This window comes from Tamandua tetradactyla, chromosome 12 (genome assembly GCF_023851605.1).
Source record: "Tamandua tetradactyla isolate mTamTet1 chromosome 12, mTamTet1.pri, whole genome shotgun sequence".
In the NCBI taxonomy this organism is placed as follows: Eukaryota; Metazoa; Chordata; class Mammalia; order Pilosa; family Myrmecophagidae; genus Tamandua; species Tamandua tetradactyla.
Genome location: NC_135338.1, coordinates 5,885,428 through 5,911,963, shown reverse-complemented (window position 1 = coordinate 5,911,963; position 26,536 = coordinate 5,885,428). Strand labels below are relative to the sequence as shown.

Here is a 26,536-nt window from a genome sequence, read left to right as displayed (position 1 = left end):
GTGATATGGTGAATGCAAAAGCACTTAGAAAACCATGAATTACCTTATGAAGGGAATATACTATTACACTGTTATTAAAGAGGGTGCCACCCTATGGTTTTAACACTTACAATTTTTTTTGTGTGTGGTTATATAAAATAAGTAATCCAACCTCTAATCAGGACAATTGGCTGTTACTCAAAGAGGAGACTTAGTTTCCACCTGTCACACCCAGGTCCTGCAAAAAAAAAAAAAAAAAGGTAGTAATGCCTAGTTAAACATACTTTCCTTGTTGTCATACTAGTGCTTTTCCAGATGGAAGGAAAGGGAGGTACAGCCAATGAATTCTATGCCCGAAGCCGAGCACTCTTCAGTCACCACACCCTTGCCTATTTTAATTTCTCCTTCCCCTTCTTTACCTTCCCCACTGTTTGATACCTTTATCATACTTTTTCTTCTGTAGCCTCCAAAGAACTTGCAGATTTTTGACAGTCTTCTTAAATTTGCTTTGTTGTCTACTTTTTTCCTGTCTTCACTCTATCTTTCCCCTCGCCACACATTCTTTATCTCTCAAACTCTACTGCAGAGAACAGAATTAGAGATGATTGGCTAAATTTCAGATTGTGTTTTGTCTCTGAGAAAGGGGAGTCCTTTCTGAATGCTACATTCTTTGCAACGATGGTAACTTTTACATTTTAGTAACTTTTCTTTATCTTTCAGCTCCATACATTCCAGAACTTGTGCTTCTTCTAAGCATCAGAGAGTAAGTCCCCAGTAGGCTTGCTTTATGGTTCCTGGAAAGTCAGTCTGGCAAAATTTATTTTGGAACAAATTTTTGTTCCAAATGGGAACCGTCTAGAAAACAGGTACTCCATCATTCATATCGATGTATGAGCAAAGCAAAACTGAGCCTTTCCTAAAATGAGACATTTGTGTTTGGCTTTATATTTTGATTGTTAGGTTGACTGTTGGGTTGAATCTTAGAAATTAATAATGCAGCAGCTTGAAAGATGTAAAGATTTAGGGGTATGATGGTATAGAAAGAGAATAAGCTTTTGTGATGAGACAGGCAGGGTATGAGCCCTTGTAGATGCCCTCTAGGTTGATGGATTCTGATTATTTTGCCTTTCAAGATCTTACTTTATTGTGTGAAACTATGGTATCTACTTCCCAGTGTGGCTATAAAAGTTGTATGTTGAATATTCCACATGGTTTCTGATATCTCAGAGGCACTCAGTAAATGTTAGTTCCCATCTCATTTAGTTAATTAGAGCATGAATCACAGTTCTTCACATTGTTAAGGCGCAGAAGCCCCATTTAAATTGGCCCAAGATAAAAGAAGTTCATTGAATCATACATTGGGAAGTTCAAGGGGTATCTGACTTGAGACTCAGCTGGATCTAGTAGTTATATGTTGTCATCAAACCTCCTCACCCCCTCATCCATCTTCCCCCATCTCTCCGTTCTGATTTCATCCACACTCATCATTCTACAACATGGTGGAAAAAAATGGCTACTTCAAATCCCAGGTGTCTGTGGTCCTTCTGTCTTGTGATCCCAGGAAGTAGAAAGCCACCCTCTTTTCTCCAGTTTAAATCCACCATAAGACCTCTGGGTCTCATTTTATTGTGTGTCTATCCCTAAACCAGTCACTCTGACTTGGGAATGGGGTGCCTCGATTAGCCAAACCAGTGCCAGCTGCCCACCTGCCCCATTGGAATCGCCTGGAGAAGGAAGGAGATGGAATAGTTACCAAAGGTGAAGATAAAAAAGTGGGACACTTCTGCAGAAGACCCAGGTTCGATTCCTGGACCATGCGCTTCCCCACCCCTGCAAAAAAAAAAAAAAAAAAAAATCTCTATTAAAGGTAGAGATTGGGGTCCCAAAGACAGCTACAGGTTACTCTCAAATTTGTGTGTTTTAAGGACCTTTCCTGCAAATTTTGGTTGATTGCTTTAAACTAGAGGTTCTTGTACTGGAGCCCATGGTATACTGCAGAGAACTTGAGAACTTCCTGAAGTCATGAACAACATTTTATACATATGCACAGAAACAGTTTTTTTTCTGAGTTAGTGTTGCACAACATGTTTTCTCCAGCAAAATCAATAAGGACTTTTTAATTTTATAAGATTCTGCAAATTCTTTGGCTTGCCTCTGCGAAACATTGGGAAAATTTTAGGAAGGGCTCTTTCACAACTATTGTTGGAAGATTAGCCTGATTAATAGAGTCTCTTATGGTTCAGACACTTTTATTTCTTCTTGTGGGACCCCTTTCTTGAATGAAATTTCCACAGAGGAAAACACTAGGTTTGGTAACTTGGTTAAAGTTATCTGTGTTTTGTAAGATGTGAAGTAATTAAATTTTGTGGGTGCTTTTGTGTTTGAAATTGAGAGCTTGCTTACAAATTGTGGTATGTGCTCATATAAACAACAGGTAGAAAGAGCTAGCTTGTGTACATATTTTTTCTTGTCTTTCATGCATAAGGAACTTCTACAATGGACTGCCAGTTCTCTTCTCAATTGTATAATAATAGGCAAGAGAAAGAATTCTGTTTCCTTGGAGTCTGTTCAAACACTGGAACCAGAAGGAGGAGTTTCCCTGCTTCTTCTAATTATATTCCGTAGCTTCTCAATCAAAATGAGGGTTTACCTGGCAATGGGTAGAAACGACTTGGCTTTTACACTCTTCCATTATTAGGTGAATGAATCAGACCTTGGGAGTGATGTGCAATCTCTGATACTAATTGTAGATCTAGAATTCTATCTTAAATCATAAACTGTCCTTTTCCCCATCCTCAAAATCAGTTGTTTCTTATGTGGGGATTTGATGCTGTAAGTATTAAATTGCTCAGATAAAGTCAGGAACCACAAGCTTCTAAAATGGATCTCCTGTTTCACTTCGTCAGATATTGGCACTGGAAGGGATCTTGAGGATTCTCATCCCATCTCTTTATTTTAATGATAAACTAAGGCTCCAACAGGTTAAATAACTTAACCAAAGTTAAGGTTTGGAGTTCAAATGAGGACCTAGGTCTCCTGTCAGGCTGGCGTGTTATATTTTATATATCTGTATTTCCAGGTATGCAATTTCAACAAATTATCTCCAAAATAATGTTTCCCTTGACCACACATGGTAAAATATACGGTCTCTGAAGGCAAGAACGAAGTCTCTCCTTTTCATCACATGTGCCTTGCAGCAGCAGCAGTAGTCATAGTGTGAGGATGAGGATGGTGATAATGCACACCTCCATTGGGGTTCTTGCCCGGCTTTGTTCTTTGCACTTTGCATGTACTGCAGCAGCCTTGTGGGTTGGATACTATTGTGATCCTCATTTTGCAAATGAGGAAACTGATGCCCAGGCACACAGGGCTTAGAACTCGGTATAGAAGGTACTATGTAAATATTTCCTGAATGAAAGCGCTGAAATTTCCAAAGCACTTTCATAACTTTACATAACGTGATGACATTTCAAGAGAGGGTGTTATTCTGCGGAGACCATAGCTCAGAGAGCTTCAGGAGCATGGCTGAGGCTGGAGGATATGTAATAGCAGCATCGGGAACAGCTTTGACCCCTACGCGTTGTCGGTGACATCTACAGACACACATCTTAAACGCCCATGGCTGCGGGCGTTGTGAGGCAGCATCTGGTTTTCTGTCTACCCGCAGACTGGCTGTTTTCAGAATCCTTTGTTTCTTTGTACAGATCCAAATTTCTATCTAGTATCAATTTCTTTCTGTCTGGAGAACCTACCTTGCCATTTCTCATAGTGTAGGTCTGTTGGCTGTGAATTCTCTCAGCTTTTGTTTATCTGAAAAAGTCTACTTCCCTTAAAAAATTATTGTGGTTATATATATATATATTTTTTTTTCAAAAGAAAAAAAAATAGTGTTTTATTAACTACCACACTGTTATAATACACTTTAAACGTACATTAAGGTAGCCTTTAAATTTGAGGTGGTCTTAAGAATAACAAATGAACAGAATTCCAAGTTTTTGAAATAGGTGAACTGCTGCAGTTATAGGTATACATTTAGGAAAATTGTATAGCTCTTACAAGACCAGCAATGTAACTTTGTTTTGTACACTTAATAATTGAAAATATAAACAATAATTAAAAAATGAAAAGAAAATACAGTGGAATAAAAAACATACAATTCTCAATTAAATGTACTGGATACATAAAATTTTAAGGGAAGAAGCAAAAAAGGAAAATGGCTGATATTTAAGTACGGACTACCTAGACCAAAGGGAAAAAAAAGCAACTTAAAAAAATATCATAAAACCTCTAGCTTTCTATGACTAATATCCATATGGTTGGAGTATCGTCACTATGGAAGTGATTTTGTTATGTTTGCATATGTTATACTTTACTGGTAATTTACATGATGGCTTTTAAGGCCCTGGCAGACATACGGTATTTGAAAACAAGATTGGATAAAAATCACTGCTAAGATGCAATACACCTTATTATTATTATTATTTTTTGGTCCTCCAATATTCAAGAAAAGGGATAATTCACTATTACACTTTTTCTTACCACCCAAATGCCTCAACCTATACATTTGAAACTTTAAACATTGGTTATATTGCCCAACTTCATTATTGAAAGGATATTGTGCTGGTTTGAAAGGATATATGCCCCCTAAGAAAAGCCATGTTTTGATATAAATCCCGTTTCTTAAAGGTAGAATAATCTCTATTCAATACTGTATGTTTGAAACTGTAATGAGATCATCTCCCTGGTTGATGAGATTTAGTTAAGAACAGTTGTTAAACTGGATTAGGGGATGACATGTCTCCACCCATTTGAGTGGGTCTTGATTGGTTTACTGGAGTCCTATAAAAGAGGAAATATTGGAGAATGAGAGATTCAGAGAGAGCAGAACGATGTAGCCATGAGATGCAGAGAGTCCACGAGCCAGCAACCTTTGGAGATGAAGAAGGGAAACGCCTCCCGGGGAGTTTCATGAAACCAGAAGCCAGGAGAGTAAGCTAGCAGATGACACCGTGTCTGCCATATGCCCTTCCAGCTCAGAGAGAAGCCCTGACTGCATTCACCATGTGCCTTTCCAGATGAGAGAGAAACCCTGAACTTCATCAGCCCTCTTGAGCCAAGGTATCTTTCCCCGGATGCCTTTGATTCGACATTTCTATAGACTTGTTTTAATTGGGACATTTTCTCAGCCTTAGATCTGTAAACTAGCAACTCATTAAATTCCCCTTGTTAAAAGCCATTCCTTTTCTGGTATATTGCATTCTAGCAGCTAGCAAACTAGAACAGATATTAACAAGACATTATTTTGGCAAATTAAATCTTAAACATGGCTTTTTCAATAGGATTTAAAAGGTGACTATCCCTAGAGTTCCATGTTAAAATGTAGTTTTCAAAATCTTACAAGAGTAATGCTTAAAATATTGTACAGTTAACCTAATTAAAATAATTAGCTTCAAAATGACAAATTGATAAGCTAAGTAAAGCCTACACTATGTAACATTTGCTTGGAAACTTGATTTGTCAGTTATGCATAATAAAAATTCCAGTCATCAAGAAAATTACAAAAATTTTTATCATAACATGATTTCTTTCACCCACCAACTTTTTAATCTTACAATAGATAAATACCAACATGTTCTCATTTTTACACTAAACCACACAGGATTGATGCATTTGGTTAGACTACCATTCGCATTGTTAAATTCAATTTTCTCTTTATATAACTTGGTAAAATTTCATTTCTTCTAGATTCCAAAAGTACCTACAAAACCCATGCAATTTTACCATTTTTAATATACTATGGAATTTATGAAACAAAATTTGTCATTCTACCCATTTTTAAGTGTGCAGATCAATCAGCGGCATTTGCTATATTTATCCCATTGTGCACCATCAACTCTGTTTCCAAAATTTTCTATCACCACAAGCAGGCTGTACCATAAACAGACTTTATGAAGCAATAACCCCCATTCTCCTCTTACCCCATGCCTCAGGTAACCTCTCATTTACTTTCTGTCTCTGTGATTTTGCTTATTATGGTTGTTTCAGTACCAGTGGAATCATACAACATTTGTCCTTTGTGTCTGGCTTATTTGACTTAGCAACATGTCTTTAAGATTCATCCATGTTGTAGCATGTATCAAAACTTCATTCCTTTTTATGACCGAATATTTCATTGTATGTATAAAGCGCATTTTGCTTATCTGTTTTTCTGTGAGTGGTCACTTCAGTTGTTTCCTCCTGTTCCTATGGATTAACTTTTCAACTGGTCGTGTGTCCTATTTTTTTGCCTCTTTGCAAGCCTGATAATTTTTATTCAATACTGGCCATGGTGAATTTTACATTATTAGGTGCTGGATTTTATTGTGGTTTTTTTTTTTGTGTTAAGACTGTTGGACTTTGTTCTGGCACATATTTGAGTGACTTGGGATCAATTTGACCCTTTTGAGGCTTGCATTTAAGCGTTTTTTAAGCTTTACTCTATGAGCAGCCTTAGTATAGGACCCTACTGCTAAGGCAATGGGGTCCTATACTTTTTCTGATGTTTTTTGTAATACAGAATCTTTCCAGTTAGGTTGGTGGGAGTGCACATTACTCCCAGCCTTGTGTGAATCCTAGGGGTTGTTCAATCCAGCCTTGTAGAGTTCCACTCCACACATGCACAGATCAGTACTTAGCTCTGGTTGTAGCAATTTATCTCCGATTCCTCGACTCATCAGGACCTCTGAGTTTGGTTTAGGTTTCCTCTTCCTATACTACTGCCTGCAATAAACTGGTCCAATCGAAGGGTTCATCTCACTTGGATATTTCCTTCACAGGGATTACTATCCTGCATTGCCTTTGTCTAGTGACTAAATATAGTTGTTTCACATATTTCACTCCCTTTTCTAGTTGTTTATGGTGGGAGGGCAGCTTCTGTAGCAGCCATGGATAGAAGTGGGAGTCCAGTGTCTTGTTTGAGTTCCAAACACGAGCATCCCAGGGCTAACTTTGTTTCTTGAGAACTCTCCTTTTTGCTTCCTCTCCTGGTGCTCCATATTCAAGGAAATGTAGAAGTTACTGGCAAACCAAAGTAATTATTTGAACTAACAGAATATTTCCTCTTGGCTGTCACAGAAAGGATGAGATAAAAAACTAACCACCTTTTCTATTCTTCATTTCTCTCTCTCTCTCTCTCACACACACACAGTCTCTTTTCACAAAGCACAAAGAACCTTGAATGGCCACATGGCTTGAACTAAATATAAAACTATATAACTTTGTGGGGCAAGGTACACATTTGTTTTGTTCGTCTTTATATCCCAAGGTTAAGCAGGAGAGTGGACACACATTAAGTCTTTGAATGAATGAAAACACATAAATTATCACATACAGAATTGTGCGTTTGGCATTTGTGTGGGAGGAAAAAGGTGGTTCTTGACTGTGTCAATTATACCTATGAGGAAAAGCCAGTTTGACAGCTGTGTGTGTGTTTAGGTTGGACAAGTATCTGTAGGTATCTCTGTTTGGTTGCCTTTTCAGTACGATCAAGTACAGTTGTTAACCAACGTGCTTTTATGTGATGCCACCCCATGAGATGGGTGGTGTTTATAAGAGGAGTGACTGTGAAGGAGGTAGTAGCCAGGTGAGCAAGAAGATTTGTCACTTCTGAACAATAGGAGGGAGATCGAATGAAAACAGACGGTTGGTTATTTTCATGGAATGGAAACAGACACTTGTAAGGTAACTAACGATTTCAAAGGAAAAAAGATGTGGGATGCAGGGAAAGGTGATGATTATGCATATGGAAATCATAAATAAATAAGAGTTCGGCGTTTTCCTATCATGTCTTCAAGTAGATTGAATGCTTTCTTGAAATGCAAAACCTAATTTTCTTGACTGTTATTATGATGTTCCTTTTAGTATTATACCATCTCTTATTTTGGCATTAATTTCTTGTCCTTCTTTAAAAAATAGTTACCAATATTTGTGTTCAGCTGTTTTATTTCCTATTTGGTGTCCTTTTGTCGTTTATACTGTATTTGCTTGCTTATTTAAAGTTGGATCAGAAGTGAGTGTAACAGGGTACAATGGGCTGATGTTTCAGTAGCTTTAGGATAAACTTTAGGGAGCAAGACTTCAAGAGTACAAAGCAATTCATTCCTATTGGGTTAAACTTCAAAATACCCAGCAGAAAACTTCTTAATTAGACCCTCCTTGTCTTTTGTATATGTTCCTGGGGCTGCCACCTGAAAAGTTGTTTTTCTGAAACTGAAGGTAATAATAGTAACTTTTGTAGCAAAAAATACAGTGTATTTATAAGGGGATTCTTAATTATATCATTTTGATGAAACTGAGGAGCTATGTACTCATTCTATTGTTAATAGTAACGAGATAGGATTTCATTGGTACACAGTATTGTCTTGAATGAATGGTTTGGTAGCTGTCCCTTTCCCCCTGATTTTAAATTAATTTTAGGCATAAAGGAAAAACATCATTGCTCATATGGGTGTTTTATAGTTGAACAGATGATTTTTATTTTGAGGACTAGCATTTGAAGAATTTGGATATAGTGAAATGGAAAACTGTAGAAATGAAGTTATTCTGTAAACCAAGGTCAAATCATAGTGTATTCATTGATAGTGGACTGTGTTCCCAAGAAAACAAAGTGATTTAAGGATTAACTACTTAGCCCTTTGATTATTTGAAATAAAGGATGAAAAGTTTATTGAAAGTGCCCAGTTTATTGAAGTTGGTCAATAAATGAAAGCTATTTAATTTTCCAGAAAAACTAGTTTACAAGCAAATTTTGCTAAACTATTATAAAATTGCACAAGTAGTTTCGTAATTAAGGAGAAAAATAGTAATCCAAGTCCATGGTGGACAAACAGTCAAACAAAAAAATCAGAACAGAAAGGACTAAGATGAGAGAAAGTTCCTTTCCATCTCCAATTTCTGCTTCCCTCTAGGAGCCACTGCTAACAGGTTTTTGTATTTATTATTTTAACACATGACAATTTATTTATATATTTAAACAAGTGCATCCTTTCAGCAATTATGATATACCACATATATTATATAAATTGAACTTCTAATATACTTTAGACCTCTTACCATATCAGAGCAGATGTCTCATTCTTTTTAACGGTTGCATAGTATTTCATTATATGGAGGTACTTTAAATCATTTAACTCATCTCATATTGGGTGCTTTCATATTTAGCCAACTGATAACTTTTGTCTGTTTAACAATATTCCTCAGGATATGAAGCCCTGATTTTTTCCCTACATTTTACATTTCTTTTGTATAACAGTTTTTTGTGTTTTTTAAAAAACATTCATCTACATCATTACAGAACATAGATGTATTGGCATTATGGAGCATGAAGAAATGTCAGTTTCTTTCTTCTTGATGTCAAATTTAAATCAGAGTCCACTTCAAAAAGAAATGGTAAAGTCTATTTCAGTTATTAGATTGGGGTTGTATTCCTTCCAAAACCAAATCGTGTTACCAAAAGGTCCTGGGGCATCTTCTAAGTAGCAAAATATTCAAGAAGGATTATCTGGGGCTTCAGTGAAAGCCCAGATGGTGCCTTGGAGGCAAATGGCTCTGCTGATCCTAGCTATACTGTATTTGAACCTAACTTGGAAGTCTTTGCTGAAGCTAGCATCCCTGGAGCTGAGGACCAGCCTCCCTAGGCTTATCATGGGGCGAATGCTTTCCTCTTCAAAGTCTACTCTCTCTCCCTGGGGAATGGTGAGGGGGTGGCTTAGGCTCTATGTCTTGAAACTTCAGACTTCTGTTTTCTTTCTAATCCAGGAAAGATGTCCCTTTCTTCCTACTTTTTTCCCCCTTTTTCTTGTAATGGAAACATTTCTTCCCTCAAAGGCACTATTTCCCTTTTCCCTAACAAAATTCTCTTATCCAGATTAGGTCTTCTGAAACACAAGTCAAGAAGAGATGTTCTTTTCAGGAAACATCTGAAGCCCAAATATTAATTTTTAGTCCAATGACTGTTAGGCTCAGTGCCTGAGTAAGAATAGCAATTTTAAAAGAGAGCTTTTCTTGTTATCTCATTTGGTATAAAGTTTGCAAGTGAGGTGGTCCCTTTAGTGTCTGGTCATCTTGAATTACCCAATAAAGCAATTACTGCTCACACCTAATTATGTAGAAAATTAGAGTTGGATGGAGTAGGCACATTGGAGAATATCACCTTCCTTCACACTTTCCTTTTGATGACTTGTGAGGTGACCTTTTTTGGGGGGTGGGGCAGGAGTCCAGGTGCAAATCAAGAGGGTGGTAATCATTTTTAGTAATTAAAATCCAGTAAAGGTGTTTTTTCACGTGTGCTTTCTTTTCCTTGGCTCCTCTACCCATCCCACCCTCAAGGTCTGTGCTCTGCTTTTGTTTTACAAAAGGGTGAGCAAATCAGATTTCAACTGCATAAACGTTGGGGAGATGTAGACAGGAAGTAATTTAAGTCTTATCTCATAGGACTATTGTCAGCATTCAGATCTTAATGTCATAAAATTCCTTGATAAAATCTTAACTCGATCCTGGAAAGATAATCTCTTACCACTTGCAAATTCACACAATCACCATATTTTCATTGGGTTCTGTAAGCTGTATGGTGACATCTTGTTGATTGATAAGCAGGACCCCAAACATTTCACTCTTTAAAGATAGGAACGCCAGGAGTATGTAAAATTGCTGAAAAAAAGTAAAATTAAGTGCCGCAGCCTGTCATACCTAAGTAAGTGGGACTTAATATAGATTATATGTAATTTTTTTGAAGCACCTGTAGGTAGAAGAGCATTTTGAAAATTTGTACTGAATTCATTCCTATAAAAATTGAATTTTTAAATATGTTTTATGGCACTGTAAAAACATACCGAGTATTAAATTTCATTAATTTATGGGCACCCTAAAACCTCCTGTTCTGGAGTATATTTGTGATACCTTTATGATCTCTGATCCCCAATAGAGTTAAATGGAAATGGGGTCACACAAAAGGAAAAATATAATAGAACCTCTAAACTTTCTTCTGGCTGGCTCTGTGGTCATTCGAAGAATTTCCATCAAAATGGCTTTAGCGAACCAGAGATTTTCCAAAAATTGCCTCTTTGGACACATAGAATTTTAAGCAAAACAAAATCTTTTTTAAAAGTGTGTCACAGTGTTGTCCCTTTTTCTGTTGCCTGCAGCCTTGGGGACATTCTCTCTTTCCGTGATACATTAGGGTTGCATCCAGCATTACGTTTAAGTTTTTAGATTTGTTGGCTGACATAGGACAACTTTTAAATAGGCTGTTTTGGTGGATCTACAAGTCAATATAATATCGACAGTGAAGCTGCCTGCATTTATGGGCGTGGGTTTCAAGTATTATGCACAAAGTAAGCTGTAATTTTAAACTATAGAATCAATATAACAACTAATGAGTTATTGAGGTGTAAGAGTTTTTATAGGCTTATTGAGAAGGCTTGCAAACTTTCTAGCTTTTAGTAGAATGCTTACACTTGCACAATGCATCTATGAGAATTCATTACACGCTTGAAAGCATGCTATGAGCTGCACCGAGACAAACTTAGACCTACCATGGAAATAGTAACCACCATTTTTTAAGCATCTTCCAGTGCGTCAAGCACTGGACTAAATACTTTAGCTACTTTGTAGTTAATTTTTCCAACAATTCTGGAAGGATTTCTGTGTATTCACATATGTGGGTATGTATATGTATTGCCACAAATTCAGTTTTGCTTTAGTTTTAATATAAATGTTAATACCAGATGTATTGTAATGGAATTTATTTTTTTTTGTATTTTTTTTCTCTGAGTGAGATTTGGATCTTTCCATGAACCCAGCACATTCATTTTAACCCACGCACAGAATTCTGTAGTACTAGTTTTCAAACTTGGCTGCACATCAGGTTCACTTCTGGAGTTTTTAAAAATACTCATGCCTGTTGGGTATGCTCTGTGATAGTTTTGGTACAAATTGGGATATTAAGTCTGGACACTTTAAGATATACAGGGAAGCTAAGATTTTTTTTTTTCAATGACTTTTTCCACTCTGCTCCAACATAAGAGATACTGATTTAATTGGTGTGATAAGCAAATATTTCCCTACCGAAGGACACTTAGATGATTCTCTATTACAAATCATGAATCTTGTTTTCTTTTCTACAACAGTGTTGTAGTGAGCATCTTTGCTAAAACGTCTTTGTGCCATGTATGGATACTTCTGCAGGTTTAATTCCTAGACGTGGAATCAAAGACTTGTGGATCAAAGGGCCAACCCATTACAACTTTAATAGATACTGCCAGATTGCCCTCTGGGGGGGGGGAGGGGAGACAATTAACTTTCCTATCCACAAATTGTTAGATTGCCCATTGAGGGGCTGAAATTTTGTTTTCTTGAACATTTATGTTCCTGGTTAAAAAAGAAAACGGTTGTTTTTGGAGGGTTGTATATTTAAGTGCTTATGGAAGTTTCAAGCATGAAGGGAGGTGGTGGAAGTCCTATATCCAAGTTTTGTTTCTCTAGGTCTTTTTAATGCTGTGTCTGGAAATAAGTTTTATAGGCTTACAAGACAAGCAGTGTCTTTTCATTTAATCATTAGAGGGTATGTGTATCCCTGATGAAGTGCTTGGGTAGTTCTGATTGGAGAGTAATACCTACTAGACTCGTAACACCTGAAACAGGACAGAGGGCAGGGTGTCTTCTTTTTAGTGTCTTATTGTCTACTGCTTTATTTCCACATTTAAGCTTGTATGCAATTACCGTCTTTCTGTACGCCTCTCTCTTGAAGAGTTATTGTGTCAAGTTTGTAAGGAGAATTTTTATGAAGGGCAGGGTACCTCTTTGGATGGGAGTTCCAGTTTTCATAATGCAACTCCATCATCTGCCCTTCTTGTTTCTAGGCAGTTTCTCCCTGCCTCATCGAAAACAGGACTCATTAGGAAGAGCCCAAGTCATGGGTGTGGTGCTGGCCCCAAGGAAAACTCAGCACGTTGCCCAAAACCAGCCCCTCTGAGAAGCGGGTGTTGTGGAGAGACTCGAGATCTAGTCAACAGCTCACCACGCTGTAATTGTAAACCCAGGAATGACCCCATACTTAGCTTTCTATAAACACTTTTTACATTTGTAATGGCAAGTGGTGGCTATATGCACACAAGTGTCCAGAAAGATCTTTCTGAGGCAAAAGTATGAAAGCCAGTGGCCCTGGGTGTGCAGTAGGTTTTTAGTATCTTGGTGACCAATACACAATCACGTTCCTGGGCAGTCAGGTGCCTTCAGATTTAGTAGAGTAATAATCAGAGGAGATCTGTGACTGAGAGAAATGTGAAGGGAGAAGGAGAGTCAGGTCGGTGTTGCAAATGTCAGCTTCCTTGCAGGGATTAAGTTGGGTATGCTCTGTGATAGTTTTGGTACAAATTGGGATATTAAGTCTGGACACTTTAAGATATACAGGGAAGCTAAGATTTTTTTTTTTCAATGACTTTTTCCACTCTGCTCCAAGAATCCTCAGAGAATTTCCCACAATTTTCAGATAAGCTGCCTAACCTGCAGAGCCCTTGATTTAGTGATGACAACTGCCCTGTAGAGATTAAACCAGCTTTCATTCCAGGAATTTGCTCTGCTGATACACATAGGAATGTCACAGAGAGGAATCTGGTTAACATATTCCCACCGAACAGCAGTAGTTAATAAATAAACGCCCCCCTTCTACTTTTTTAATGTAGTATGCACTTCCTTTTATAGTGTTCGCTTAAGGTCCACCAAACGGTTATTGAATATGTTTGACATAGGAGACAGAGCCACACAGCATCATCTCATTTAGCTCTCAGACTATGCCTGTGAATGATTTCTTCCTGGGCAAGGAAGAAATCAGTCCTCTACTTGGATGAATTGGCATGCTTCTTTTAATTAGCTGGTGAGAACTGCACAATTTTTTGTTGTTGTTGTTGTGGCCTTTTGAAAGTTCAGACCAATGTTTTGTGCTCTCCGGCTTTCCTAGGCTGAAGTTTCTTCATGTACTTTGCCTTCTCCCATCTTGACTTTTGTCTTTTAATCTCTTTATGTTTTGGTCTTAATGTGTTTTCATTGCAAACCACCTCAACACACTGTCCTACAGTATAGTGAAGACAGAAATACACAGATTTTCTTCGTTTTTCAGATGCTAAAACTGAGTGTCAGGAAATTCAAGTTTTTTTTTCCCTAAAGTCATTCCACAGTGGTCAAGCTGGTATTTGAACCTAAAGCATCATATGTTAAGTTCAGGCCTGCGGTTCCACCACTGCCTGTGTCACGCTGTAGTTGTTCATCGTTTTTTCCCTCAATGAGAAGCAGGGACAACTGCTGTGAGAGAGATGGGGGTTTGTTAATAGTTACCAGAAAATGAAGCTAATTTTAATCTGTTCTATGTGGTGTTTCATTTCTTCTGTTTGCAATTGTATTAAAATAACCTTGGCATGAAAGTAGTCAGAAGGACATGAAAAGAGGAAGATAATTAGTGAGTTTTGAAAAAAAAAATTATCTTTGGTAAACATAAACACAGAAAGAGCTCTGGACAACTTACATCTTTATTAATTTCAGTCCAGAGAATTGTAGTTTCCCAAGGGTGCCAATAGCCATTATTCTCCACAGAGTCCTATGTGGAAATAAAACTACACCGACCTGACAATAAAATAAATGCCTTGATGGTGAAATGCAGTTATAATATTTGAGAAGGAATAAGGTTGCATTGCATCTGGTTTGGGGGCTGGGTGGGTCAGTAGCACTTCTCCGGCGGCACGTTTCACAGCTTCACCCGGGAGAGATGTAATATTGCTCTGAGGATGGTTTCATGAGTACTCAGTCCAAGACACCTCAGTTCATCTCCTCTTTAACTCACAGTAAACCTCGCCGAAGATCTGGAAAACATACTGCTTCAAATTCATTATATATCTGCTCAACCTCTTCCCTCTCAGATTTTGCCTGAATTATTTCAGAGAGGAGGAAGATTTTGTTGTTTCGTTTCTTTCTTTTTAAAAGGATGCCTAACAGAGTTCTGCAGCGTCCTACGTAGATGGCACCAAAGGGTTAGTTGCTTGTTTGGGAAACTCTGAAACCTGAAGTGTGGTTTTGCTTTGGGGAGACATTTCAAGAGGCAGCTTCGTTTAATCTTCACCATTACATAATGGTGAAGGCTGATGTCAGGGCTTATTCCAGTTGGGTCCACAAAGACTGGAATATATGGTATCCGCATGGTTGATGGCGTCTCGCAACGTGCTTTCTTTTCTGGAGACTGCGACTGCCTTACTCTCAGATCATTCTGGAAGAGCTGCTAGGTGATTCAGGAAAGTTGTTATTTTATTTTATTTTAACACGTTTGTTCAAGAATTAAACCTGGCCTCTTAAAACATGAATGCATTGCTGTGACAAAGCTGGCCACCAAACTGTAGTTTCCCATGTTTCTGTAACCCCCACATTTAAATTTGTCTGTAAAATCATAGAGTGGATCCCTTAGAGGTAACAGATAGGAACCAAAAACAGGGAAAATTATTTGCATTTCTGTTGGCTTCAGCTTCAGTTTGTTTATTGATTTAGATCACAGACTCAATTAGACAGCAGGCCTGAGGGGCACGGCTCTCTCCGGTGAGGCCCCGCCTTCTTTGGTGGGGAGCTCCAGTGATGCTTTTGGTTTGGCTGTTCTCACAGATGATCCAGACGAGATGGCTTGGCCTCCAGACTCTGGTTTCTGTCACGTGAACAGCACCAGCTTCCTAATTCGAGAAGCATGTTATATTGGCTTTAGGGATTTACACGCTAAGCCTGTGGTCACAATATTGAGTCATGGCACAGAACTGTGTTGCCAGCTCAAGAGGGTGAACACCGGGCAGGCTCTGCCTTGGCTCTTCAGGAGGAGAGAGTGCTTTCTGGCAGGAGACTGTGAGTTAGGCTTGGAGAAAGACTTAATTACGTGCTGGTTGAGGCTTGGTCTGGCGCTCTATCACCGATTCCTTCCTCTCTTTTCTAGGGAGGAAATGGGGAAGGAAGGAGGCCGCTTTGGGCTTCCCCTTTGCACACTCCGCTTGCACTGACATGTGGGTGAACACAGGGGAGGAACTGTGCTTTGCTTTCCCTGCCCTACCTAGGCAGTGGAATAGAAAGTGTTTTCAAGGGCTGGTGGCTTTCTCGGATGCTCTGTATTTTGTTTTCCTTTTGATGGTGGGGCGCTTGCAGTCTTTTTCTCTGGCATCAGAAAAGTCATTGGCTTGAGAGAACTGACTGCTGGGTGAATTTCCAGCAGCAACTCCAAGGAGTTCCCTATTAGAACATCCTTTTGGGACCAAGTATGTGGGAAGGGCTGTCCCTCTACTGGACATACTTACTGAGCTACGCCCTTTCCGTTTCCTGACAGAGAGGATGTTGAAACGCGCCGGGAAAACACAATTCCCTTTCAGATATTTCTCATAAACTTTTAGACTGTTGTTTTTTTTTCAAGTTTCAAATTGTATTTGGCATCTGATATCTTGAGAAATGAAACCAGACATGAGGAATGTGAGAAGGGAGAGAGATGATGGCCAAGAAAAGAAGCAATGCATTTTTTTTTCCTCTTCATATTTGTCTTGATAAGAGATTTGGGTTAACATCATCGTGTTGTTGAAACCTAAATTGTGTATCAGGGTCCTTTAGAAAATTGTAAAATGTTCAATTTTACATGTCCAGTATTTTCAAACCGCAGCTCTGAAAACACTATATGTGGCAATTTAAATTGAGGTTTCTTATTAACTAACCTATTAACAACCAATGCTAATTTCTTATGTTAGCATTGGGAGGAACTGAATGAAGGGTATACAGGAATTTTCTGTGTTATCTTTGCAATTTTTGGGGTAAATCTAAAATTATTCCAAAATAAAAAACTTTATTAAAAAAAATGAGGTTTCCTCCAACTTTTTTTTCTCTAAGTTGCTCTTTATGGCCTGTTTTTTTTTTTTTCCTCTTGTCCTTCTGTTTACATCAGTGGCATGGATTCCATTGTTTCAGAAATTCCAGAGGCTTTGAACTATAAAAATAATGATGATATCTTATGTTGCGATTATGACTTTTGGGGAATTAAATATTAAATATGAACTACCATCTGTCTTGATTAGAATAATAGAAGTAGGGAAAGACAAGTGTGGTGCCCACTGCACTCTGTGAGTGCATACAAAGTCTCTCCACTGTGTAGCCCAGTTGGTGACCGCTGGGAGCCCACATTCTCTCATTCCACCCTACCCGCAACATCTAGGCTGCTGTTTTCCCTGCAACCACTTTAGTCAGAGAAAAACCCTGGAAACTTAAACACCAATCATAGCCCTTAGTCCAGACAACCATCTTATAAATGTGGGGCAGAAGTCCCTGGGGGTTCAATTCTGTGTTAGTGCAAATCCATTTTGTCATCACAACCTCTCTTCCCCCATATATTTGATACTGATAATGTGTTGCTTCGTGGAAAACGAACTTTATATATCACTGTGTATTGTGACTTGGTGTTATCAAAGAAAATGAATTAGGAAGGGTTTCTTGTGGACTGTAACTCATTCTCCAGTGTTTTTATCATCATGATTAATCCAAGTTCCCTAAAATTTGGCCCTCTTTGTTAACTGTTGCCACATTGAGAGTTGTGTTTGTTTTGTTAAAGTGCCGTACAAATGACTCTGACTTAGCGCTAGGCCACAGATGTATTGGATTTCTTATTCCTTGCTAAGCAAAATGCACCTGCTCCAGAATCTTAAGTAACTTTTTAATTGCTTCCTTGTGCACAGCATAGCAATAGTCATCTGTAATGTTGTAGATGGATTGTGTTTTGAATGTCCCAGAAGTGACTCCTTCCTCTTTGCAAAAATGCCAGAAGCTGAGATTAGAAGATATGTTTCTGGTTGAGGTCCCAGCTGTTATGGTGAATTAGTCCTTTCCCTCAGGCTTATCTGACTAAACAGGGGCCAAGAAGTGGGAACACAGGTCCTTGATTTCAATAACTGCACATACCCTCTTCATTGGACCGATTCCCTTGCTCCCTACACCTGTCTGAGGCTGGGATCTCACCAAATGGCCATTCGAGTTTTCTTCTACATCTCTACCACTCAACCCTGTGTCTGGTGTATTGAGGTTCAGTTAATGATAGCCGAATAAGCAAGAACGGTCTTGGACAAAGCATTCACTGAATGTAAGGAATTGGGGAAACATCTAAAAGTTTATTTCAGTGGGTGTATTTCCAGGGAGTCTTACTTGGGGATGAGTGGAACAACCAATCATCAACTAGTTCAGCCAGAAACTCCTCATTCTTGGGAGATTGCAAATCCCCAGGGAGTGAAGTCCATTAGTGAGGCTATGCCCAGCATTGAAAAGATTGACAGGTGACTAAGGAGGACTGGATTATCTGGTGGCTTCAGATGTTTAGGTGGGTGTGAAAAACAGATCCACTGGCAACTGTGGGAAGAAACGCAGAGCTGGGACTATCTGCTCTCTCAGGCATTTATACTTCGGGGTTCAATACACATTTGTTGAGAGTATGCCAGGGACTGAATGAATCTCATAGTCTATGAAAGAAACAGATTCAAATTAATTTAAAAAGAAAACACAAGAAATTGTGTTCTATATTCAAACTATGTACATGTTGCTATGGGCTTGGAAGTAAAAGTTTCCCTCAAGGGACACTTGAGGTTCCTAATGAGGCCATATTTGTGCAGGATCTTGACAGTAAAGAAGGAAAAGGGCAGCCTAGGTTGAGGCAGTGAAAGAATGAGCTCAGGGTTGTGGCTACTGACAAGGGCTGTGGTCCCGTGTGTGTGTGTGTGTGTGTGTGTGTGTATGTGTAGGGTATGGGGGGCAGGGTGGGCAGTGTGCCAGGTGTTGGGATCCAAGGACTAGAAAATAAATTAGTCCAGGGCTGGGCTGTAGAGGGCTAAAGGCCCATGCTGGGGAGTTGGATTGTCTCCAGAAGACACTGCAACTGAAGTGACATGATCTGATTTATGATGTGCTGAGAATAACCCCAGGCTCCTTACCTGGTCCACTGGGCCCTGGGGTCTGGACCCCTGCCCACTTCCACTCCCATTATTCTCTAGGCTCCCCCAAGTCCTCCACCTGGTCCAGGCTTCTGCGCGCATCCCTCTTCTGTGACACTGTGCAGGACTGGTCCTGTCGTATCCATTACGTCTCAGCTTAAAGACCGCATCTTTGGAGAGGCTTTCCCTGATCACACTGTCTAAAGAAACTGTCCCTTACTCCCATCACCACCACTGCCGCCGCCATTTTCTTTTCAGTTTTCCCTTTGCGTCCTTTATAGCACTAACCGATCTCATAATTATTTTTTAGTTTACTTGATTTTCTTCCTGCCTTCCCTCAAGGAAGTAAGCCCCTTGAGGGCATACTCCCATTTTTCACCCCTCTTTCCTTAGTATGAAGCACAGGGTTTGGGATATAATAGGTCCTCTATACACATTTGACTTAATGAATTAAGTGGATAAATATGCTAATCTAGGCCAGCGGTTGGCACACTTGGGCCTGTGGGCCCAGTCCAGTCTGCGGCTTGTTTTTGCATGGCTCGTGAGCTAAGAATGGTGTCCACATTTTTTAATGGTTGAAAACAAATGAAAAGAAGAATAATAGTTCATGACATGAGAAAGTTATACGAAATTTGGATTTCATTGTCTGTGAATACAGGTTTATTGGAAAACAGCCAAGCCCACAGTTACAGATTGCCTGCTTTCATGATAAAACAGCAGGGTTGAATAGTTGCCACAGAGACCCCGTGGTCCTAAAAGCATAAAATATTCGCCATCTGGCCCTTTGTAGAAAAAGTCTGTGGAACCCTGGACTAGGGAGCCAAGGATCAGGGCGAAGAGTTTTGAAATGGTTGTAGCCAATGAAGATAAGAGTTGAGGGGAAGCTGAACGAAAGTAATGACCTTGAGCTTGGAGAGTGTGGGCCTGGATTTTTGCAGGGTTAAGCTAGCAAGACCCCCCGTGCCAGCCTCCTCCTGCCCCACTCCCCACCAGTTAGGCTTCTTTGCAAGAGCATTTCTTTTTTTAACCTTCACCAGCAAATCAGATCTCCCTCAAACTTCTCTCTTCCTAATTGCTCCACTTTACCAAGTCTCCTCTTAAATCTCATCTGTGATATGGGGAAGATGGAATTACACAATGGGTGTGAATGTGCATATTAAAATCCTGCGAGGAAGTCAGTTGTTAAGGCATTTGTTAGTGGAGTGCCAGAATGGTTTTGGAGAGGGCAGGCCAGAGTGTCAAGTGGGGTGACTACTTTTGCTTATTGTTTTGATCTGTATTTAGGAGACTAGGCTGTGAACAGTGGTGTCTAAAACATGTATATTAAAAGTAGTTGCTTGTTGGACATCTTGATTTCCATATACAATCTAAGGATGGATTTATTTGAGGACCTTGTATTTTGGCATTCTATGGAAGAGTCAGCATAAAAACTTGTCCTTTGGGCTTTATTGAGGCGTTTAAACATAAATCACCCATCAAAGGCAATCTTTTGGTCCTTATTAAAGTGATTTCAATCTATTTTTAAAATGTAATAGGTTCTGTATCTCATCACCCATCTTAGAAACTAGCTAAGACCCTCATGTTCTTCTGTTTACACATTTTTTGGTAAGACTTGAAAAATACACTGGAGTGATTTTAGATCATAATGTTTCCTACCCACCCTCTTCGATGCAGTCAGAATGTGATATAACTTAGGTCTAAGTCAAACAACTTCCAAAATGCAGAAGTAAATCTATGGCTCTGTTTCCCAAATATGTTCGTTATCCTGCTGTGAATAAGGCACTAAGCAACATTCTTTGTGGAGTTGACTCTTCAGTGGGGGATGAAGGCGCGAAGCCACACGTATGTGTAACCATTCCCTGTGCATCAGAGGCGTCCCAAAACGCTGAGAGGGCCCATGCCACGTCTAGTCGCATAGGTCAGCAAAACTGCTTGGAGGAGGTGGCTGGAGATAAACTTGAGAGCTGGGCATGAACCTGTGACCCTTCTTCATGAGCTTACTTGTGCCTGCTATATTTCCTCACCCTCATCTCTCGGCAGTCTGAGCTCTGTCCCACCACTCCCCCCGATGCATGCAAGTACTTCATCATAAAGACCGAGACAGTAGTCCCTGAAAAATCTCTCTTCAGTCTGCTGGAGATTGAGTCATGAGATATGCAGGATACCAGCCTCCTCACTGAATGGGATGTGGTTCCTGCCCTGAGAACGTGCACCAGAACCAAACATTAACAATTATATTGTAATGAGATGAGCCTTAACTCCTGTCTCCCAGCCAAGATCTGTTGCTGCCCTGACAGGTTGGTTCACAAAGTGCACAAAAATTGAGATTAAGCAGCACGAAATTTTTGTAGTAGTTTGACATTGCCGAGATATTAGTACTGTATTTTACAAAAATGTCAATTCATAGCAGACTAAGGGGGAAACAACTGGTTCTCCCTCCACAGATAGTTTGAGAAGCTGTAGATCATCAAATCTTGGGGTATTTTTGTTAGGAACTATTTTTTTTTTGCACGTCACCCTCTTTTATGTGTACAAATAATCATGTAAAGTATTTGTTAAAACCTCGTCTCATTTTATTAATCATAAAAACAGTAGATCTTCATTGTGAAAACAACTTGGAAAGTACAGAAGCTCAAAAAAGGGTAATCCACACATCCGACCCAGAGCTAACCGCTGCTCAGGTTTTGGTATATTTGTCTTGTCCTTTTTTTCTGCTCATATATGTTTTTGTTTTGTTTTATAAAAATGGGACATAGTCTATCTACTCTTTTATCTGAAGTACTCCCCTGTCTTTAAATACTCCTTTTAAAGGACTGTTTGGCAGTCTATTGGATTGTACCATACTTTACCCAGTCCTTCGTCACTAGCCCTTACTTTATGCCTTTGTTTGTTTGCTATTATTGATCATGCTCTGAACCTTTTGATGAAGACATCTTTGCTGCATCATTGACTATTTCTGTAGGGTAGGTTTCCAGAAATAGGAATACTAGGTCAAACAGTGGGACTATTTTAAGGCTTTGTTAAATTGCCCACCAGGAATATCGAACCAGATTCAGCTACCACCAGGAGTAGATGTGGCTCACCAGTACTGGGTACTCTCAAGATTGTTACTGTGGGGAGGCGGGGAGGATGTTGACAGACAAGATAAAGTACAGGAGGGAATGCGTGGACACTTGGATGGAAGGTGAGAGGAGTGCAAGATGTTTATGGGGAGCAGAGAGTAGTCTGTTGGCTAAAGTGTAGGATATTTTTAAGGACATAGAAGAGACAAAATATTGAGTTGGGAATCCTATTTGATGTGGCACAATGTAGGGAATCCAATTTAGATTGGCACCTGGGAACCACTGGTAGCTTTTGAACAGGGAGGTGAAAGCCCCAGCATTATGCTCTGGGAAGATGTGTAGCTCATATCATAGCACCATTCATTCTTTATACACTCCATGCTCCTTCTCACCTCATGTCTTTACTTGTGCTGTTCCCTCTGCCCAAATGCCTTTCTTTCCATATTCTATCAAAATTCTACTCACCCATCAGGAACCGTTCCCAGTTTCCACCTAGGCAATTCCTGCTTGATTTGCATAACATTCACTGGTCTGAGTGTCACATTTACTTTTTTTGATAATTATATGGTACACTCCTCTTTCCAAGATTGTACTCTTAGTAACTCATCCATTCCTGTGTCCTTGGTTATCTCTCTGGTGTTTGGTACATAGTGTAAATTAACCAGTTTGTCAAAAGGAATCTTGGGTACCAAATAAGTTTTGTTTGACCTTGCACATGTACACCCTGGGTCAGGAGAGGTATGCGTCAGCACAATGGGGTATTACATGTTTCAACTCAGTCTTTATTTCAGAGCCAATCAGAGCATCATCTAGGGCTACACAGTGGATGCCCTACTCTAAACCTTCTCCCCACCTTTTCTCATTCCCAAAGATTTCTAGCTGCCAGGCTGTCAGCGACCACTCTCTTTCAACAAAGTAAGATGAGGGCTTGTCTCTAGAAGCAATTTCAAATGATAGTTATTTGTGAGAACTGTTTACCCAGTTTTCCTCACAGAACTAATTAAAAAATTAAAAATTTGATGACAGATATTGGAATTGAACTTTCCAATTTGGAAGAGACACCATAAGTCAATGAGTTGGGTTTTACTTTTTAAACTTAAAAATAAAAACAGTTCAAAGAAGAAAATAATGATCTATTTCCTCACCACCCAGAATTATCCCGTTAAATCTCTAAGCTCTTCTAGCACACGCGAAGTCCCTCTTCCTTTGTTATGATGACATTTATTGAGTGCCTTCTATCTACCTGGCATTGTGCAGGGCCCTAGAGCCATGAAGTTGCTTGGTGTGTTTTATTCCCTGATCCCATTCTACCTTTAAATTCTCATAGTCTAAAAGAGAGAGACACACTCATAAATAACTTAGAATATGGCATGTACTGGAATGGAATCACACACACATACACCTTAAGAGTGTGTATTAATTCCAGTTGAGGAAGGTAAAAGAGGAGAAATTGGAATTGGGCTTTAAAGGATGAGTAAGAGATATCCAAGGGGACAAGAAAGGGAATGTCATTCTTTTAGGAGGAGTAATTAGAACAGAACATGATGCACAAAGAATGGCCAATAACCCAAAGCAATTAGAATGGACATTATTGGATGGAGTGGCTGGAGTTTTGTACAGTTCACTCAGCCACTGGACAGATGAAACATTCAACAAGGAATAGAGATACATGTACTGTCTGCCCAGTTGGCCTCCACGTCCTTTTGGGGTAGGTTTTCTGTAGGTCCTGCAGAGCGCTGACCTTGACTCTAGCCCAGGAAGCTCTTTACATGGTCTGGCTTCAAAAAAAAAAAAAAAAAGTGCTTTATCCATTTTCTTAACCCTGTCATGTTCCCCTTTCACAGAGTTTAGTCGCTGAAAGACACAGAACAGAATTCGCCATGGCGCCGAGAAAAAGAGGTGGACGAGGGATATCATTCATCTTCTGCTGCTTCCGAAACAATGATCACCCGGAAATCACCTACAGACTGCGGAACGACAGCAACTTCGCGCTCCAGACCATGGAGCCAGCACTGCCCATGCCGCCCGTGGAGGAGCTGGACGTCATGTTCAGCGAGCTTGTGGTGAGTCCCAGACTTCCGTCTCGGAACTGGGTGGGAGTCAGAGAAGAGGAGAGGGTGCAGATGGTTTGGTTTGTCACGGGTTTTTCTTTATCAGTGAAATGGCTCCCATCTGCCCCTCATGTCTGCCCCTCATTCTCAGCCCTGACACTGGAGAAGGAGAAGAGGTAGCCTCACTGTATCAAAGTGCATTGCTGGTGTGTTAAGTGAGTGGATGGATTTAGATTGTTGGGCCTTCCAATATATGGCAATACTGCATCCTAAATTGCCTTTCCTAATTGCTCCTAATCCCAATTTGAGTCTATACTTATGGGCATTAAAAAATTCCCTCATGTGCTCATACCTCTGGAAGATTCCCCTATTACTAGTGCCTAGAATTAATATGTCTTGCTTTTAATTAGTCATATACCCCCTTTGCCCTTAAACCTTTGATGAAAGACATCACTACCTAAATACGATGTCATTATTTAGTCTAATGGTAGGGCTGGAATAATATTTGTTATGGGAAATTTTTTATAGATACTATCCTATTTTAGAAACCACGCTACTGAAATGAGGGATGTTTCTTAGCATAGGACCCATTTATCAAATGATGGAAGTACACTCTTCAACTTGTCTTTTCAGGCTTCTCCAAAGTAGTGTTTCTTTCCTTTCTCTGTTTCGGAGGATATTATGGCATAACTTAAAGTGCACTTGTCTGGGTTTGAGAAAGAGTTTGGTTCAAATAATTGCTCTGACTTTATTATCTGCATAAATCACAGAAAAATCATATAACTTATCTGAGCATATTTTCTGGAAAATGGAGTTAAAAATAATACCTCCTCTTAGGTGTGATGTGATGTTTAAATGAATTGTACATTGAGGAACAGTCCTAATGCCTTGTCCTTAGTCAAAGGCTCAATAAATGTTACATGAATATTTTAACCTACTTCCTGGCATCCTGTAATGGAATTAGTCCTAATCACACAATTTATATTGTTCAACAAATATTAGAGTGCTATCATTTTGCACCAACTCTTAAGTAAAAAAAAATACCGTAGGCTGTATTACTGCCCTCCAGGAGTAATATCCAAACTATGTCACTCCAGCTTCTTACCTGCAAAGCAAGCCACCATGAAAGACTGCTGTGAAGCTGGCATTTGAGTTCTTATTTCCTGAGTGGTGTAATGGGCCTCTCAATGTTCAGAATTGGTTGAGAAAAAGAAGCAGTGATGCTTGGAAGCATGGTTTTATTTTATAATGTTGAATTTTGTTAGTGTTTAAGAAATCTGTCCCTTCCCTGCTCCACTATATGCAGAGCTCTGGTTTAGGTGCTAATGAGAAGGTCTGAAATAAAAAGCTAGAACTTGCCCCCAAAGAGCTGTCACAGTAGCAAATAGAACTGATAATGAGGAAGACATAATGCCACCAAAGGTATAAGCACAAACCATCTCTGCATAGGTTGTGTGCGTATGTGTTGTAGAGGTGTTCAGCATGGTAATGAGGAGGGTGGTCCAGGAAGACTTCCTGGAGGTGGTGAATTGTGAACAGGGATTGAAGGTGAGAATAGAAGTGGAGGGGATCAATATCAGATGGTCATTTCAGTCATCGTAATCTAGTTTATCTTGTGATAACAAAGCCTTAGGTAACAACAGTAGAAGCTTGACTTCTGTTAATGCTCTGTGTCCACTGTGGGTCAGCTATGGTTCTACCGTTTGCCATCTTTCTATCCAAAACCCCTGCCTGGTAGAAAAAGAAAAAAAGGAGAGACATGGTGAACTGCTGGCAGGCTCATCAAGCTTAGGCTTGGAAAGGACTTGTGTCATTTCTGCCCACATTCCTTTGGCCAAAAGCAATGAAATGCCCACTCTTGAGTTCTTAGGGTAGGTATCATTCTCCTGTAGAACTGGTATCACAAGTCATATGACCAAGCCTGAGGTCATTGGGGAGGGACATAAATCTCTCCTAGGGTGGATCACTGAGTCATCCACTGTGATGGCTATCATGAACACAGCCACGCAGACCGTAACCAAAACCATTCCTGCCAACCCTAAAGAACACCTAAGACTTTATCCGAGATTCTACAAAGGTTCTAGGCGCTAGGATTACTTTCCAGAAACCTACAACCTTCAGATGGGTTCCAGGCCAGATAAGTCCTGAAACCTAGAGGAGCCAGCCTCTCTAGGACATCAGCTCGTTCCATCTTCCTATCCCATATTATCAATAGCCCCTTCCAACATGAAAAAGTTAGAATGGCCATAGCCCAAATACCCCTAAAGAGTGGAATGGAAAGATCAAAGGTGGTGGTGGAGTTACACAGAGAAGGTAGGTTTAACAAATGGTTGCTGAATCATTATATTGATATTTCTTTTAGTCTCTAGTGTCTTGGAGCAGCTAGAAGTAAAAACCTAAAATTGTGGAATTGTAACCCATACCAAACTCTGAAATC

At 39.6% G+C, this 26,536-nt stretch overlaps 1 protein-coding gene across 5 annotated transcripts in view; it reads left to right on the top strand.

The window, feature by feature from the left end:
* DAAM1 (dishevelled associated activator of morphogenesis 1) overlaps positions 1–26,536 on the top strand; it is a 187,775-nt gene that overhangs the window by 49,491 nt on the left and 111,748 nt on the right. For 4 of the 5 annotated variants that reach the window (XM_077122487.1, XM_077122488.1, XM_077122489.1 and 1 more), the window contains one exon: positions 23,893–24,111. In XM_077122487.1, the coding sequence (XP_076978602.1) occupies positions 23,929–24,111 (183 nt within the window). In that variant the 5' untranslated portion in view covers positions 23,893–23,928. Of the gene's footprint in view, positions 1–1,849; positions 7,699–23,892; positions 24,112–26,536 lie in introns of those variants that run through there. The other variant, XM_077122486.1, reaches the window with a different exon arrangement.